The 16784-nt window shown below is 40.9% G+C and overlaps 1 protein-coding gene across 5 annotated transcripts in view; it reads right to left on the reverse strand.

Annotated features, from left to right (window-relative positions):
- The window catches only part of SMAD3 (SMAD family member 3), a 167234-nt gene that overhangs the window by 5167 nt on the left and 145283 nt on the right, over window positions 1-16784 (reverse strand). For 3 of the 5 annotated variants that reach the window (XM_069098228.1, XM_069098232.1, XM_069098230.1), the window contains exons 6-8: window positions 7232-7444; window positions 4799-4936; window positions 1123-1267 (exon numbers count right to left, since the gene is read on the reverse strand). In XM_069098228.1, the coding sequence (XP_068954329.1) occupies window positions 1123-1267; window positions 4799-4936; window positions 7232-7444 (496 nt within the window). The remainder of the gene's footprint in view (window positions 1-1122; window positions 1268-4798; window positions 4937-7231; window positions 7445-16784) is intronic. The other 2 variants (XM_069098231.1, XM_069098229.1) reach the window with 2 other exon arrangements.

A 16784-nucleotide genomic window follows, 5' to 3' on the forward strand; every position in this document is an offset into this window, starting at 1 on the left:
TTTTGCTGGAAGAGGAGCTTGTCCGTGGAATGGATAGAGCTCACAAGGTCTAAACACCTTGGTTGTTTGAATGGTCAGTTATCTCCCATCTTGGTTTACAGAGGGATGCCAGGGATCAAACATTATTCACAATAATCAGTTCCTTGCACAAACCATGGTTCTGTGCTCTGGGCCACTGGGGAAAAGAAAGAAACCAGCAGCTAAGGTACAGTAAACTTGAGATGAGGGGTTTGACTGACTGAAATACTCTAATGAGAATCTAACTTTCCATAAGTCATGCTCATCTGGATTTCATTATAAGCTGTGGCCTAGAGCCAATAATGAAATGGGTTTGGCCAGGGTGCAGAATGACTGCAAAACAAAATGGACTCCAAACATCTGGAAAAATGAGAAGTAGAGGAATGACTTGTGGGGGACTGGATCACAAAGCTGATACTCTGGTCCCTTTGCTGTCTGCTCTGAGAGATGGGGACTGGAAGGAGGAGGATGGGAAGCATAAAGAAGGGGAAAGAGCTCTGTATATCTGGGAATGTCTGTTTATATGCTTTTTAAAAAATGTGAATTTTAGGGTCTAAACCTGAACAATTTATGGATCTATGAGAAATTTAAAGCAACCAACTGCACGTGAAAGCTATATTAATTGGCTTCTTATCTGGGTCACCCTCAGAGCCATCTTAAGAAGCATCCAGTTCCTAGGCAGTTTTATTTCTCCCTTCGCAAATGCTAAGCCCACCTTCTTGTCACCCCAGCTTCTCATTTTTCCTGTCATTCTAAGAGCCAGGGATTATCCTCCCAGTGTATTCAGTTTTCCTGATTCTAGTGTTGAGGGGCCAGGCAAAGGAAGTCGGGAGAAACACATAACTTGTATTTGGGCAAAATCCATAAGGGGAAAGAACTAAGCTGAAAAGTCAGGGAGTCTCAACTCTTGTCCCACTGTCTCCATGACCTTGAATAAATCCCTTCCTCTCTCAGGTGTCAATTTCTTCATCAGTAGAGTTTAGAGTAGTGGACTAGGTGATTTTCTTAATGCCCCCACCAACCCTAATATTCTAAAATTTTATAATTTCCCTTGCAGTTGTGCAACCTTGGAAGGTAAAACCCCAAACCAAAGAAAGACCTGACCTGTATTCAGCTCCCCAGCCTTTGACAAAGCTCATGCGAATGGTGCACATCCGAGTCAGCTGGTAAACAGCCTCAAATCCCTGGTTGACAGACTGAGCCAGCAAGGCAGCAAACTCCTGGTTATTGAATATCTTCAGGTTGCATCCTGCCAACAAAACCAAAATGTTATCTCTTTTACTCAAGAGAGTTTGGGCTGAATTTTCTTCCCTACCAGGTAAAGTTTAGGGTACTCAGAGGAGCAGAGAATATTGGGCCTGGAGCCAAGAAAGTCTGATTCCAGATCCAGCTGCCTTAGACACTAGATGTGGGTGACCCATGTCCACTCACTTAAACCTTTTGTCTGCCTCAGTCTCTTCAACTGTAAAATGGAGATGATAATTAGCACCTCAGGGTGGCTGTGAGGGTCAGATGAGATGCTGTATGTAAAAAGGCACTTAGCACAATGCTGGCACATGGTAAGTACTACATACACATAAATCTCCATAAAGTTTCTTATTGAAAAGTTGGTACATTATCAGTCTTATGTTTAGGTGTGGGGGAAGGATCTGAGTGCTATATGAAATATAAAATATAGTCCCTGCCCTCAAGGATCTGACATTCTATTTAAGCAAGACAAGACACATAATAGGAAACAATTTAAGAATGCATGAGTATGGAATTAAGGCAGTAGGTTGCATTGTAGAAAGAGAGAATGCTCATAATGGGCTGGAATGGTTTTATATAGAATAAGTGAAGAGAAGGCTTTATATAGAATAAATGAGCCCAATCTTTGGGTGGAATTTGCATCAGTACAGGGGATGGGAGACTTCCGCAGAAGACAAAAACTTTATTGTTGGCCTACAGATCCTCTGCAATATTCCATATTCCTTGAGTTCAAATCTGGCCTCAGATATTTACTAGCTATGTGACAATGGACAAGTCACTTCACCCTGTTTGCCTCAGTTTCCTCATCAGTAAAATGAGCTAGAGAAGGAAATGGCAAACCATTCCAGGATCTTTGCCAAGAAAATCTCAAATAAGGCCATGGAGAGTCACACACAACTGAACAAGAAATGAGATAAGAGGTGATGAGCTTAAGATGGAAGGGGCATGTTAAAAGTTGAAAGAATAGTCCTCTAAAGTCTCTTCCATGCCCCATTAAATCCTGAGCTGATTGAGGGCAGCGGCTGTCTTTTACCTCTAATTGTATCTCCAGTGCTTAGCATGGTGTCTGGCTCACAGCAGGCTCTTAATGCTTACTGACTGATAAATCCATGATCCTCTGATGCTCACTTCTGGCTGCGATGACCAAAGAAAGCTTCAAAGGGGGAGGCAGCATTTCGGGTGGGAGTGTGGGTAGAGATAACCCAGAGAATGAAAACATGAAGCATTTTTTAAAGGGACAGCTTGGCTGGCACTTACAATTGAATTCAAGAGGGCATTAGGACTTTCTCCTGTGGGCCATGAGCCATTAGAAGATTGGTGACTTAATGAAACTTTATAGAAACTCAAGAACAACCAAACCTAAGTTTCCAAGGTTTAATGTGCTGACCCAGGAATTTTTCTGCCCCTCACAGTAGAGGGACAGAGAAGTGTGTAATTACACTGGAACATCTCCACATGATGGAACAGCAGATAAAAGCAAGCTTTATCATCGCTTCAGCCAACAAACCAAGGCAAGTAATAGGACCAAATTTCATGCTGATTTTGGGGGTGTACAAGGAGCAGAGGGAAAGTGAAATTTGATGCATTGATAACTAGGAGATTTTATGCTGTCAGAAGGGAAGGCTGCCTTCGTTGATATGCAGACTAAAGTGGTAACACAGCTCCAAATTAACAAAGGAAGAAACCTGGCAGATGGGCCCCTAGTAGCTTCTGTTTCTACACAGCAAGCTAGAAACCCCTCTAGAAGTTGGCCAGATACTGGCACCAAGAGGGCAGGGATGTGGAGACAGAGTAAGAGAAGGGGCGTAGGGGTGTGTGTGTGTGTGTGTGTGTGTGTGTGTGTGTGTGTGTGTGTGTGTGTGTGTGTGTGTGTGTAAGTAATTCTTTAGTTAACTGAATTAGTGCATATAATTTATTTACCATAGAATGAAAGATCTCTAAAAAAGTGGGTTTAAAGATGCAGTTAGAAAAGGCTAAGTGAGGAGGAAAGGGAGAACTACTATCAACAAAACCCATTTTTGCCAAAATAGTCCCTTTTTTGTTGTTGTTGTTTGGTATCAGGAATATGTAAATCAGAGAAAGAAAAATGAATGGTAGCAATCCCAAAGGGCGAGAAGCAATGATGTCAGACAGAACACACCAACCTTTTATCTACTAATCAATAGCACTGGGGCCCTCCGATCCATCCTTTCTCCCTCCCCTTCGAGGGAAAAATAACAACACCAGCAAACAAAAGAATTGATAAAAAACTGAAAAGTTCAAAGGAACAGAAATCCAGCTCTGAGTTGGAAAGTAGCGGAGAGGCCCTCTAGCACACTGAGAATCCCCCTCAATCTTTTCCCTGATGGGGGTGGGGCGCACCTAGTCTTTACTGGGGATAAAGAAGGGGCAAGAAACCCACGGCTTTCAATACCATCCACTCTACTTTGTGAAAGCTTGTCTGTTGGAAGTCTGTCTTTACAATGATCTGAGGTCGATATCTCCGTGTTGGCGCAGTTGTTTTTCACTCATGTCCTATTCTTTATGGCCCTAATTTTTCTTGGCAAAGATACTGGAGTGGTCTGGTATTTCCTTCTCTAGCTCATTTTACAGATGAGAAAACTGAGGCAAACAGAGTAAAATGACTTGCCCAGGGTCACACAGTATCTAAGACTGGATTTGAACTCAAATCTTCCTGACTCCAGGCCTGGTCCTCTATCCACTGTGCCACCTAGTTGCCATTGGCACCCCTACAATGTTTTTTCCTTTCACTTCTGTTCCCGCAGTTACCACTAAAGCCACCCCTATTCCCCCAAATTCCAAGTTATTCTCAAATTTGCATTGCAAGCACTGCTCCAACTTTTCTATTTTCTGGGACTCCTGACTTGTTTCTTTCTCTGCAAATCTGCTAATACCAGTACAAAAGGGGAGGCAAAAATATATGCCACAAGCTGAAAGTCAAACACCATAGGCTGTGCACAATGGAAACACATGGTAGAGGGCTAGGTTCAGAGGCAAAGGAACTGTGTTCAAATTCAAACTTTACCACTTAACTATCTTTGTGATCTTAGTTTCCTCTTCGGTAAAATGAGGGGGTCAAATGAGATGACCGTTAAGGACCCTTCTGGGTCTATGTCAATGATCCTAGGATCTCCAGCAACCAGCCTCTGTCTTGCCTGAGTTACAACCTTGTTCTCATCCAACAAGGTACATGGCTAAGGGGATCTTGAAGACTGTAACTAGCAAAAGTCATACATGTTAAAACTCAGTTTAAGTAGACTCCATATAGCCTGCATTGTCAGCAAATAGAAATTATTAAGCATCCCTTGGGCACATAACACTGTGCTAGCCACTGTTTAAAGACAATTAGATAAATGTCATGTCTGCCCCCAAGGAACTCCATGAAAGCAACCAAGGAGACCCTGAGAAGGTGGAATCAATGAGAAGACAGCTGTGCAAACACGAACAGCAAAGACAGACTGAAAAGTAAAGAACTGGACTCAGATACCCTCGGGTTCTCAGAATAAGGGTAGGGAGCCAGGGGCTGGATTACCTGGTGGAATCTTGCAGACAGTTGCCGGGTGCCAGCCATAGCGCTGGTTACAGTTGGGGGACTGGACAAAAATGGCACTGTCACTGAGGCATTCTGCAAAGACCTCCCCTCCGATGTAATAGAGCCGCACTCCTCTCCCTATGGAACAAACACCAGTGGAAATATTGGGGCTTCCCAGCACCAGAGTTCAGTGGCCAAAGCACAGCCACTGTACTCCTTGTCAGTCTGCAAGACAAACTGTGATTAGGAACTCAGAGTAGCAAGTGTGTGCTCTCCCCACCTTCCTCGCCCCAACTCACATACTCAATTAAAGGGTGGCCTGGGCACTTTACCTCCCACTCTGAATCTGAACAAGGCCCACAAAAAAAGACAGTGAATGCCCTGCAAATGCACCCCCCCCCCCAAAGGAGAGAAAAGGATGAGAAGCAATTGAAAACATGACTGAAAAGAATGGACAAGGTAACTTTTCCACATTTATAACCCTAAAACTAACACAACATCCTCCAAAAGAGCTCAGGCAAAAGACAAATTCAGTTCACAAAAGATAGCCCGTTCAGAAACAGGAATGGCTTTCTGGACATCTTGCCAAACTGGGCAGACCTTTCCCTACCTTGACCTTCCCCTACCTTCTGGGTTCTAATGCTTTGGCTTTTAGGTAGTGACTACTGAATCTGATCACATATGCCTCCCTCCCGACCCCCTGGAAACTTAAAAAAAAAAAAAACTTTCCATTAAAAAAACCCACAACTTTCCATAGGCTTAACATACAATTTTCCATCTTGTTTTAAATTCACCCCAGATGGACAAACTATTTTTAAACTTGTTTCAAATCCAATTACGTAAAGCCTCTAACATTCTCTCTCTCTCTCTCTCTCTCTCTCTCTCTCTCTCTCTTTCTCTCTGTCTCTCTGTCTCTCTCTGTCTCCTCCCCCCACAGTGATGTTCTCTGTCTCTAGTAGGGAAGGGTCAGTGTTTGTGTTCTTTACGAAAACCAAGGAAAAGATCAGGGATGTAAGCCCTAGGTCATGTTCTACAGCACTGAGCATATCAAAAAGGAAGAAAGCTGGCATAAAATAAGCTTTATGTACTCATTCTGCCCTTCCTATTTCCTCCACCCTAGTTTGTCATTTCTGTGGGACTGGTATCTAGGGGACAGAGGAGATGCTGATAGGACTCTAATACCGTTATCCCTTCCACGTCAAGGGGGTTAGGAGCTAGGCATCTCCATAATCTAGAAAGATCCGTGTAAAATACTTTGGCCTTCCCTTCATCCTAGAGAAGAAGCCTGAATTATTATGGTATTAAAGGATTAAATATGTTGATGTGATACAATACTATACATACATTTTATGCATTTCTGAGTTTATAAACTTTTTCTGTGTCATCTGCTGGCCTTCAAATGTCATCTGTGGCTTCTGAAAAACTCTCCCAAAATACCCATTTAATTTCTTATGCCGATCCATAATATATATTGAAACTATGATGGGGAAAGTCACGATGTGGAAGGGATAACTGTACAGTTGTTGGAGGAAGGCAGATGGACAACTGTGCTGTCTGAGTTGGGAGCTAGAGAGAAGTATGGGAATAGAGATGCTAAGGCCTAGAAAAATCAAGTTGGTTTTTTTTTCCTTTAGAAATTGTGCTTTTTAAACATACACTCACATATTAAAATGTTTTCCCCAATTTGGCTTCTTTTCTGTCTGCCTTCATATCTCTAAATATAACAGTAATTTTACAAGTAAATCAAATTACACCCATGCATGATACATTTTTATGTTTCTCAACTATGTGACTATGTCTGTAAAGAGTCAAATCATCACAGATTTGTAGCTGGAAGGGCCCTTAGAGGTCAGCTAGTTCAATCCCCTTATTTTACAGATGGGGAAACTGAAGTCCAGAGAAGTTAGGTCACTTTCCCAAAGTCACAAAATATAGAGAATGTCAGAGCTGGGATTTACACCCAAGTCCTTTGACTCCAAATCTGAAATTCCTTCTGCTGCAACACCATGTGCATCACCTGCTGCTTAAAGAATAAACCAAAAAAAAAAAAAAAACCCATATTGCACACATTTACATTTTTCATCATCATCTATTTCTTCCCCCAAGATAAGTTCATTTGTTTCCTGCCTTCAAAATTTCCAGAAATTTTCTATCTTTAGGTGGAAGTATCTAGGAAAAGAAGGAAAAAGAATGGTGGGAGAGGGGGAGATAACCACTGATGAAGGACTATCCCCAGGGAACAGCAGGGCATGAGGCTAGAAACTTGGTCGGAGGAATTGATGTTGCTTGTACTTTCTCAATGAAGGAGCAATGACTAGGCCATTCACATCCCACTGCTCCCCAGCAAATACCAGCTCTGCTCAAGCCTGCTGGGGACAAACAGCTCTAGCTTACTATGGGAAGGCAGGGAGGGGAACTGGGGGATGTGTTTACCAATGTGTCGTCTGGTGAGCTCCACAGCTGCATTCCTGTTCACATTGGACAATAAACCCAGGCAGAAGCGTTCCGAGTTGGATGGGTCAGTGAAACCATCCACTGTCATGGAAGGCTGAGAGGCATGGAAAGTCTCTCCCACCCTCTGGTTCAGCTCATAGTAGGAGATGGAGCACCAGAAGGCTGGTTCACAGTATGTGACAGGCTGCAGATCTGTACAAGACACAAAGGACACAAAGCAAGTCATTGGATAGTATGCCCACTATGAATCACTACACAAAGAAGAAGAAACAGAAGAGGAGGAAGAGGAAGAAAAAGGAGGAGGAGGAAGAGAAGAAGAAAAGATGAAGATGAAGAAGAAGAATTGTACAAAGTAATGAAGATGAAAGAAAAAACAGTAATGGTATGAAAATAATGATAATAACAAAATCCAGAGAAAAAAGGAGTTTTTCAAAAGTTCAGAAAGGAATACAGAAATAGAACTATTTTGTAACTCTTATTAAGATTAATGTATACTTTTCCTTTAACAAACTGTGAATATGTACTGGAAAGTTTATAAGTTCATGGACAATATTTTATTTTTGTTTGTAGAATTGGATTTTTTGCCGATGGTTACTAAGTTTATATTTAATTATGAAACACTGATAACTATTTGATAAACACTTGATAATCAGGAGACCTGGATTCCACTCCCAGACTTATCACAAACTTGCTATGTGACCTTGTATGCATAGCTCATTTAAAATCCTCTGGACCAGTTTCTTCATCTGTGAAATGGGGATAAAACTTGTCTTATGTAAGTCATATATTGTTGTAAGGCTTCCATATATTCTGTCAACACCTTTCCAATACCTTTCTTGATGTAAAACTTGCAAAGATCAAATGAGACAGTATCACAAAAAGTTCTTTGAAAAGCATAAAGCATGATAAAAACATAAGGTGATATTATGGGAAAGATATTGATCTCATTTATCAGATAATATTTTAGCCTACAAAGTCTCACCTGAAATAGTGCTTAAGGCATCTATGAAGGCAACAGGTCAGTCACCTCAGAGAACTAGCCAACCTAATCATAGAGGGTACAAGTGTGTGCCATCCTCGGTACAGGGAGATATGGCAGTTGGTTACACTAACTACTCAATGTTAGTGTGAAATTATCCTGGCCCTTCTAAAAAATTAGTCTGCTAGTCATTCTTCCAAGGTTCCCAAAAGTTATCCACACTCATTTCTTGCCCAAGAAGAAATTTAACTGCTCTGATGACCTTTTACTAATGCAGCTCCACCCAACTCATCTCAATTCATTTCTTCCCAAATAGCAAGTTAGAATTTCTAGATTCTACGGAGCTCAACTAACGCACACCACATGAAGCTGTTCCTGATCACCAAAGTTGTTCATGCCTCCCCACAAAAAAATCACCTTGAATATTTACATATAAATATATATATATATATATATGTGTGTGTGTGTGTGTGTGTGTGTGTGTGTGTATTTCCCAACTGCTGGTGCTTTCCCTCCCAGTCTTGTATTTAACTAACTACTTTAAAAAAATATTCTGTATATGCTTATATACATACATGTTGTCTCACCCAATAGGATGTAAGCTCCTTGAGAATAGGGATTGTCCCTTTTTTTGTTTTTTTGTCCTTGTATCACAGTGCTTAGCATAGTAGTTGGCATATATAGTAGGTGTCTTAACAAAAGTCTGTTGATTGATTGGCAATTATGAAATGCTTGTTAATTAATCGGTTGCTTTAGCCAGGCTGTCCTCTGTACTTTTCCCAGCAAATTCAACCTATGCTTAAACTGGTTCAAATTCCACATACACCATGAGAACTTTTCCACTTGCTCACCCCCTTAATGACCTCTCCCTTCTACGAACACTTGTAGCATGAATAGTCTGAACCATTCAAATACATCCTGACTTAAATGGGATTGGCAGAATAATAGGAGAGAGTTGAAAGAAATCTTTATGGTCAGTCTAATGCCTTCACTTTACAGATTAGGAAACTGAAGCCTGACCCCAGTCCTACTAGAGGACTGAATTAAGTTCAAGACTTACTTGCCCCAAATCATTCAACTTGTTTGCAGAAGAAGTGGTGACTGGACAAGATCTCCCGAGATGATTCTCTAATAAGAAAATGTTCTCTGGTATAGCCTCGTATTATTTCCTGTGTGTCTGAAATAATCCCAATTGGTTCCTTGGGCTACATCTTACACTTCTTTTGAACTGCTATCTGTTCAGTAGCATACCTACTGAATGAAAACTTTAAGCTCACTGAATCTCAGAGTTGGGAAGAATTTCAGTGGTCATCTGGTCATTCCCAAATAAAAATCCTCACTAAAACATCACTGACAAATGGTGACCGTCCAAGCCTTTAACAGAAGATCTCCAGGGAGGGAAGCACACTAGATTCCACGGTTTCCCGTTCTACTTTTGGAGAACTCTCACTATTAGGAAGATTTTCCTTAAATTTGGTCTAAATATAAATTTCCAAAATTTCCACTCTTGGTTCCTAGTTTTATTCTTTGTGGCCAAGCAAAACAGATCTATTACTTTTTCTCCATGATAGCCCTTCAAATGCCCAAAGATAACATACTTAATATTCTCAAGTTCCTAAGTTTTCTCTTAGTTCCTTCAACTGATCCTCACATGATATGAATTTGAAGTCCTTCATCATACTTATCACCTTCCAACTTACCAATGCCCTTTATAAAGTGTGGCACCCACAAATGAACTCCATATTCCAAATGTGGTGTGAGTAGGGCAGGCTATGAAACTCTCACCTTCCTTATTCTGGACATCATAATGCAGCCTCAGATTGTGTGTGCGTGTGTGTGTGTGTGTGAGTGTGTGTGTGTGTTGGGAGGCTGCTCCCCTATTGGATTGCTGACTCACATTAAGCTTTGAATCCACTAAAATGCCTACAATCCTTTTCAGACCAACTGCTAAATCCCCACCTCATACCTATAAAGTTTTCTGAAATTAGATGTAGGATTTTACATTTATTCTTATTCAACTTTTTATTTAACTTGGAACAACCCTCTAGCTTGTTTTTCTCCCTCTTTGGATACTATCATCCAATGTGATAGCTATCCCTTGAAGTTTTGTGTCATCTGCATATTGGATAAGCCTGCCATCTGTGTCTTTATTCTAAACCATTGATAAAAATGTTCAACAGCACAGGGCCAAGGATGGATGCTTGGGACACTCCACTAAAGACTTCTTTCCAAGGTGACATGAACTGGTTAACAACTATTCTTCGAATCCAGTCATTTAGCAGTTCTAAATTCAAATAACTAACTGTATGGTCATTTGGCCTTTCATCAAATGCTTTGCTGAAAACTAGGTAAACTAGATGTGTAACCGATTTATTCTAATCTACCAGCCTAAAGTCACTGCAAAATGTTATGTGCCATAAGCAGTGTTTTTCATAAAGGTTCCAAGAAAGGTTCATTTTATCTTACATATCATTTAAGTTCTCTATGCTAGGGGTGGGTAGGTGGTGCAGTGAATAGAGCACTGGCCCTGGAGTCATGAGGATCTGAGTTCAAATCCAGCCTCAGATACCTAACACAAAACTAGCCATGTGACCTTGGGCAAGTCACTTAACCCCAACTGCCCTACCTTCCTTCCTCTAAAAAGTAAAAAAACAAAACAAAAAGTTCTCTATGCTATAGTGCCTGATTCTGTCATGGTGGCCCAGCCATGAAAGAACAAAGAGAATTTCACCCTGGCTGAGACTAAGGTGCTGGCTTCGAGTCTACTTCTCTGCCTCCTATAGCACATCCTTACTCTGGGGAAATAACCACACTAGAACATAAGCCCTATCCCCCTTAAAGGCTTTAAAAAACTCTAAGTTGGAAAAGTATTCCAAACCAGTGAGGGGCTCAGTAGATGTCCAATGGCTACAACTTTATGGATTGCCAACTTAAGACAAACAATTTCATTTCTAGTTCAACTGGTGACTCCAATCAAATCTATATACCTAAAATCTCATGACACGAATGGGAAAAAGTATATAGGAGTTAGGAAAAACCTGGGCTCTCATTTGGGACATGCTGTTCACCTGATAGAATGTAAGCTCCTTGAGGGCAGGAATTGTTTCATTTTTATTTTTTCATATTCAACACTTGTCATAGTGTTTGGTGCAGAGTAAATTTAATAAATTGCATGTTGATTGGCTCACTGGTTCTGATACTGACTATATGGTCCTGGATATGTCTGTTCTTTCCATGTCATCAATATGGAAAATACAGTCAGTTGTGATATAAGATGGAGGTTCTTAACCCTTTTCATGTCATGGACCCCTTTGGCAGGCTGGTGAAGGCTATATACTCCTTCTCAGAAGTTTTTAAAAGCATGAATTAAAATATTTGAGATTACAAAGGAAATCAGTTATATTGAAATAGGTGTAATCCTGTTCCCCATCCAAGTTTATGAACTCTCTGAAATCTATCCACTGATTCCTTCAGAGTCCAAGGACCCCAGGTTAAGAATCCCTTATCATAAAGTAGGGAAATGAGAGCTTTCTGATGCTGCCCAGAACTGGACTCCCTCCACTGGGAACAATGGTGGTGCAAGGAGTGGGGAGAGGCAGAGGTCTTGGGAAAAGGAACCTGCCCTGTCAGCCCTCTGGGAAGGAGGGGGCAACATCAACATCCTCTGGAACTTACATCTGGCTTCCAGGGATGGACCTAGTTGGCTCTGTAGAGAATATGCAGACATCATGATGAGATAAGCTACCTTCTGAGCCAAGCCTTCACCAATATGAAGATTATATTGTTTTAGAAATTTAGTTAAAAATAGCTAGTAGCTAATGGCTTAAGTATAAGCTTAATAAAAAATGGCTATTCTTATGCTCAAAGGAGCCAAATTCTATGGAGAATAGACCCCATGGAGAGCAGGGGAGAAGAAGGGGAATCTTCATTTCCCCTGATTTAGTTCTAACCCTTTCTCTGCCTCTTACTAGGTATGTGACCTAGAGCAACCATTTCATCTCTCTAGGACTCAGTTTGCTCCTCATAAAAGAAAGGGATTGGCCTTTCTAAGGTCCCTTCTAGCTCTGTGACCTTGTGGTTTTATGTTTCCTGGCCAAGTTTAAGTGTATTTAAAATCAACCTGAAATCTCCAATTCTGCTTGAACAGATCACCCCTGCTGGCCTATCCTTGGTCCAGTGAACTGTGTGGCCTTTGGCCAGTGGGAGGAGGGAAAGCATAATTAGTTCCCCACTGCCAGTCAACCCCATTAAGGACGAAAAAGCAGAGCCAAACACACCCATGCCTGCTTCCTTGTTTGACCCAGTACTGAAACAATGCCCCTCACCAATATTAGTTTGGAGGACCAACAGTCTAGGACATCTCAGAATTCAGAATTCATCGTAACAGCATCTTGAGTCAGTGGGCCCTCCCAGGCAGATCTGAGGTCTCCGCCAAACATCCCTGCATCTCCCAAGGACATGTTGAACAGACAACACAACACTGTATCAAAGCAACTAGTGGAAAACATTTGTAATGCAGAAGCCTGACACTTAATTAGGAAGATGCCAGTTCTGGGGAGCTGTGTAGTTGAGCCAAAGAAAAGTTTGACAGCTGCTTTTTGAGATAGTATTATTTAGGTTAGTTAACCTCTGTTTTGAAACATGACCAGACTCCTAGAGAAGTACTACTCCCAGACACTTACTTGTTATTCCTGAGTACCCATGATAAAATTTTTCTTCTCTCCAGCACCTTCCTTCCTTCACTCCAAGTTATCTCCCAAATATCTTTGACTACTTATAGACTGATTTGCAGCCTACACCTTTCCCTTCTCCTGGCTGCCCATTTGTGCCCCATTGATGATTATTTATTCTGCCAGAGGAGAAATGTTTAGATGACTGAACCTACAGCATTAACAATGAACCACCCAAGGGCTCGCTAGAGTGGAGATCACATGACTTCTCCACTGGGAACAACAGAGTGCCTTAACTTAGGGCTGGCCCTTTGCCAGGCTGAACTCACTAAATGACCTCAATATTGAGATTAGCTCTGCACTGGCATACTCTTTCTGTTTTGTTTAAAGAAGAAAAAAAGAATAAAACCCAGAAGGCAACACTTGGCACCTGAAACTTCTATTAAAAACATCTGCAAATGAACCAAATCCAGTAGGGGGTGAGGGGGATGGAGAGGAAGGCAGAAAGGAGGAAACGCACTGTAAGGTAAAAATCTAAAACAACCAATGGACCAAGCGCAGAAGACAAACTTGGCAGAGGAGATGGTTAAAAAAAAAAAAGGCAACAAGATAGGTCACTTCTATGTTCCACTTACTCCTAGAACCTGGAATCTAACACTAATCCATCTGGCAAAAGCTTGAAGAAATCCAATAATTTGCCCAGAAGTCACATACTGTTCCTCCATCTCCCCAAACCCCATCCCGTTTGTACCATTGAGCATCAAATCTTCTAAGCACCTATTCTCAGTAATGTTTGAGGAGAGCCAGAATGTAAGTTCTTATATAATGGAGAGCACTGATTGGACTTTTCCCTGACAGGCAAGTAAGCTGTTCACTGGACACTGAAGGTCTCTGGCCAGGTGCACCGACACCATCGCATCGCTAATAAATTGCTGCTTCAGAGTATTAAATGATATCTAAATTTGTTCAAAGCATTAATATGCATCCCTAAAGTTCCCCAGGAAACAGCCAGGGGCAACTAACTCACCTGGAAGGATTTTCTTAGGAAAGATCGTTAATCTTCCTCCTCTCTCTCCCATTTTTCTCCCCAATTATACACTCTGGAAAATCCGGATTCTCTCTCTCTCCCTCTCTCTCTCTCTCTCTCTCTCTCTCTCTCTCTCTCTCTCTCTCTCTCTCTCTCTCTCTCTCTCTCTCTCTCACACACACACACACACACACACCAGTTTTGTATGACAGCAGAAGAATCACATGCCATTTCCCATTTTCAATCAAATCTGACAAGCCTTCACTAAGCGCCTACTACGCTTTAAGACTTGTTGCTAGGTTTCTGACATGCTTTACTGAGATCACTACCCCTTCAGTTTCCCTACACAGTGCTGTGATGTCAGATAGTTCCCTTTGATTCAGGAAAGTAAAGATGCTGGGTGGACAATCAGTGTTTGAATAGCATCAGTACAGAGGTGGGTGGTAGGGATGTGTTTAAGCCACCTCAAACTAGATCATGAAAGCTAAGTTTTCAGTGTGATCATTTACCTCTTGGAAATGAGCAAACTCTACAGATCCAAGGCTTGATTTATTGTTTTGTTGACTGTCTAGACTTAAGGAAGTGATGGAAAAATGGTGCTAACAGATTAAATTTTAAAGTGTGTCACGTTTACATTTATTTTCTCTCTGGAGAGCTGGTTGTTAAACATTTACCAGCACACTAACATGGGGACAGCAATAACCAGGATAGTCTAGAACAGGGGTGGGGAACTTGCAACCTTAAGGTCACATATGGCCCTTCAGGTCCTCAAGTGTGGTCCTTTGACTGAATCCAAAGTTCAAAGAACAAATCCCCTTAATAAAATAATTTGTTCCGTAAAACTTGGACTCAATCAAAAGCCACACCCAGGGACCTAGAAGGCCACATGTGGCCTCAAGGCCTAAGGTTCCCTACTCCTGGTCCAGGAAAATTGCATTTTCCCTCACCTCCTCATAAAAATAACTGACAACTTGTGGTCCTTATGGGGAAAAGAAAGCAAAGGCAAAGGATGAAAGTGTCAAGATTAAAAGCACCATTTTGTAAGGCTTAAGTTTCTACTACAAACTGTGTACAGAGTAGACACAATACATACCTATCGAATTCATCCTAGTAAGTGGCAGGATGGCTTTAGGTATTTGGGGGGGAGGGGGAAGTCATCTAATATCTATGCTCTGCACCACACATTTCTTTGATTATAAAAACAATTTGCACATGTGAAAGTGAACATTCATTCAAAGCTTCTGATGGGTAGTGTAGTGGAGAGAGCACTGGATTTGGAGTGTGGAAGACATGGGCTTTGGATTCTAATTCAGGCACTTACCAGCTGTGTTACCCTTAACCCCTCTCAGTTTCTTTGCCTATAAAATAAGGGAGTCTAATTGGACGTCCTTTAAGGTCCCTTCCAGATCTAAACCTATGACCTTGTGATCTTAATACAGACATACAGGGCACCATTTTCAACCCATGAGTCGGTCACACAAAGAAGATCATAGGATCATGATTCAGAGCTGGATAGGGCCTTCAAGATCATCCAGATAACAGAAAGCTAATTGTTAGAATATCTTCTGTTTTTAGATCAATGTTATTCTGAATTTAACAGTGCTATTAATAACATGATGAGTGAGAAGGATGTGTTAGCAATCAAGAGAGAGTTTTATAATTGAGAACAATATTTGTTGCAACAATTCACTCTATAAAACGCTTCATTTTCCCCTTTGCTTTGAGAAGCCAATATTTTGGGAGACTGTTCCAATGCATAGCCAGACATCCATCAGGACACCAAGGCCTACCTGGCATAGGCATCTTGTTATCTCCTCTTTCTGACTATTTTAAAAAATTTGGTAACATAACTATGCTGGACCTCAGGATCACTAAGAGAGGGCCCAAATTAGAACTAACAAAACAACAAAACCCATAAAATGTATTTCCTCAGAAATTATTATATTCTCTTTGAGGCACTGTATTTATTTTATTATGGGAATACTGATTATTAACCCTTTGCTTTCTTGCCTCTTCAACTTTCCTAAGTTCACCCAATTGACCACAGATAGGACTGGTACAAAAGAAAATTTTAACACTTTTTTTTAAAGAAAAGAAATAGATACCAATTATTATGGACTCGGGCTGACATGTGCTATCATGTGATGCCATGTGATATATATGCTATGACATGACATAATATAATGATTCTGTTTTACACATTTTTTTTAGTGTACTGAATGATTCTATACCTGTAAGAAACCAACTTTTTGGTCATATGAGCAATTTAGACTAATCTTTAATGGTTTCTCACATAAACTTAACATGCATGCTATGTGGGGCTGCCTTTCCATATCACTTTTTCCCCTTCAGAATCCCTTGCACTGATTTGCAGCCCCATAGGCTTCCACAGAATAGAAAGAGTTGAAAATATTGGACAAGATGTCACCAAATACCCTCCAATCCTAACACTTTAAATGATTTCCTTCTATGATTCCATTTTCTTTTCTGCACATTGTGGAGGGAAATTCAAATTAGTTCCTTCTTTGGAACAAAGTGAGGAAATAGCTAGGAAAAACAACCCTCTATAAATCACTGTGTAGGCATCAGTCCTCCCAGTTTCTCCCAAGAAAACAATGCCTTTTTAATTATATTTCTTTAAAAAATTAAAAAGCACTTATTAAGTACCTACTATGGTAGGTATTTAATATTAGGTACTTAGCACAGGCACTGGTGAGCCAGTGCCAATTTGCCAAACTGTTTCCCCCTTCTTAAAAAACTGATCTCCATGCACAGTGTTAAATATTCAAGATTTAAAATTAAAACAGCAAGACTAGAAGCAAAGAGTCAAGTTCACAATCTCTGTCTTTAATTTCA

Source organism: Petaurus breviceps, unplaced genomic scaffold (genome assembly GCF_028583685.1).
Source record: "Petaurus breviceps papuanus isolate PSGF00001 unplaced genomic scaffold, PetGlider_PUasm1.0 37, whole genome shotgun sequence".
In the NCBI taxonomy this organism is placed as follows: Eukaryota; Metazoa; Chordata; class Mammalia; order Diprotodontia; family Petauridae; genus Petaurus; species Petaurus breviceps.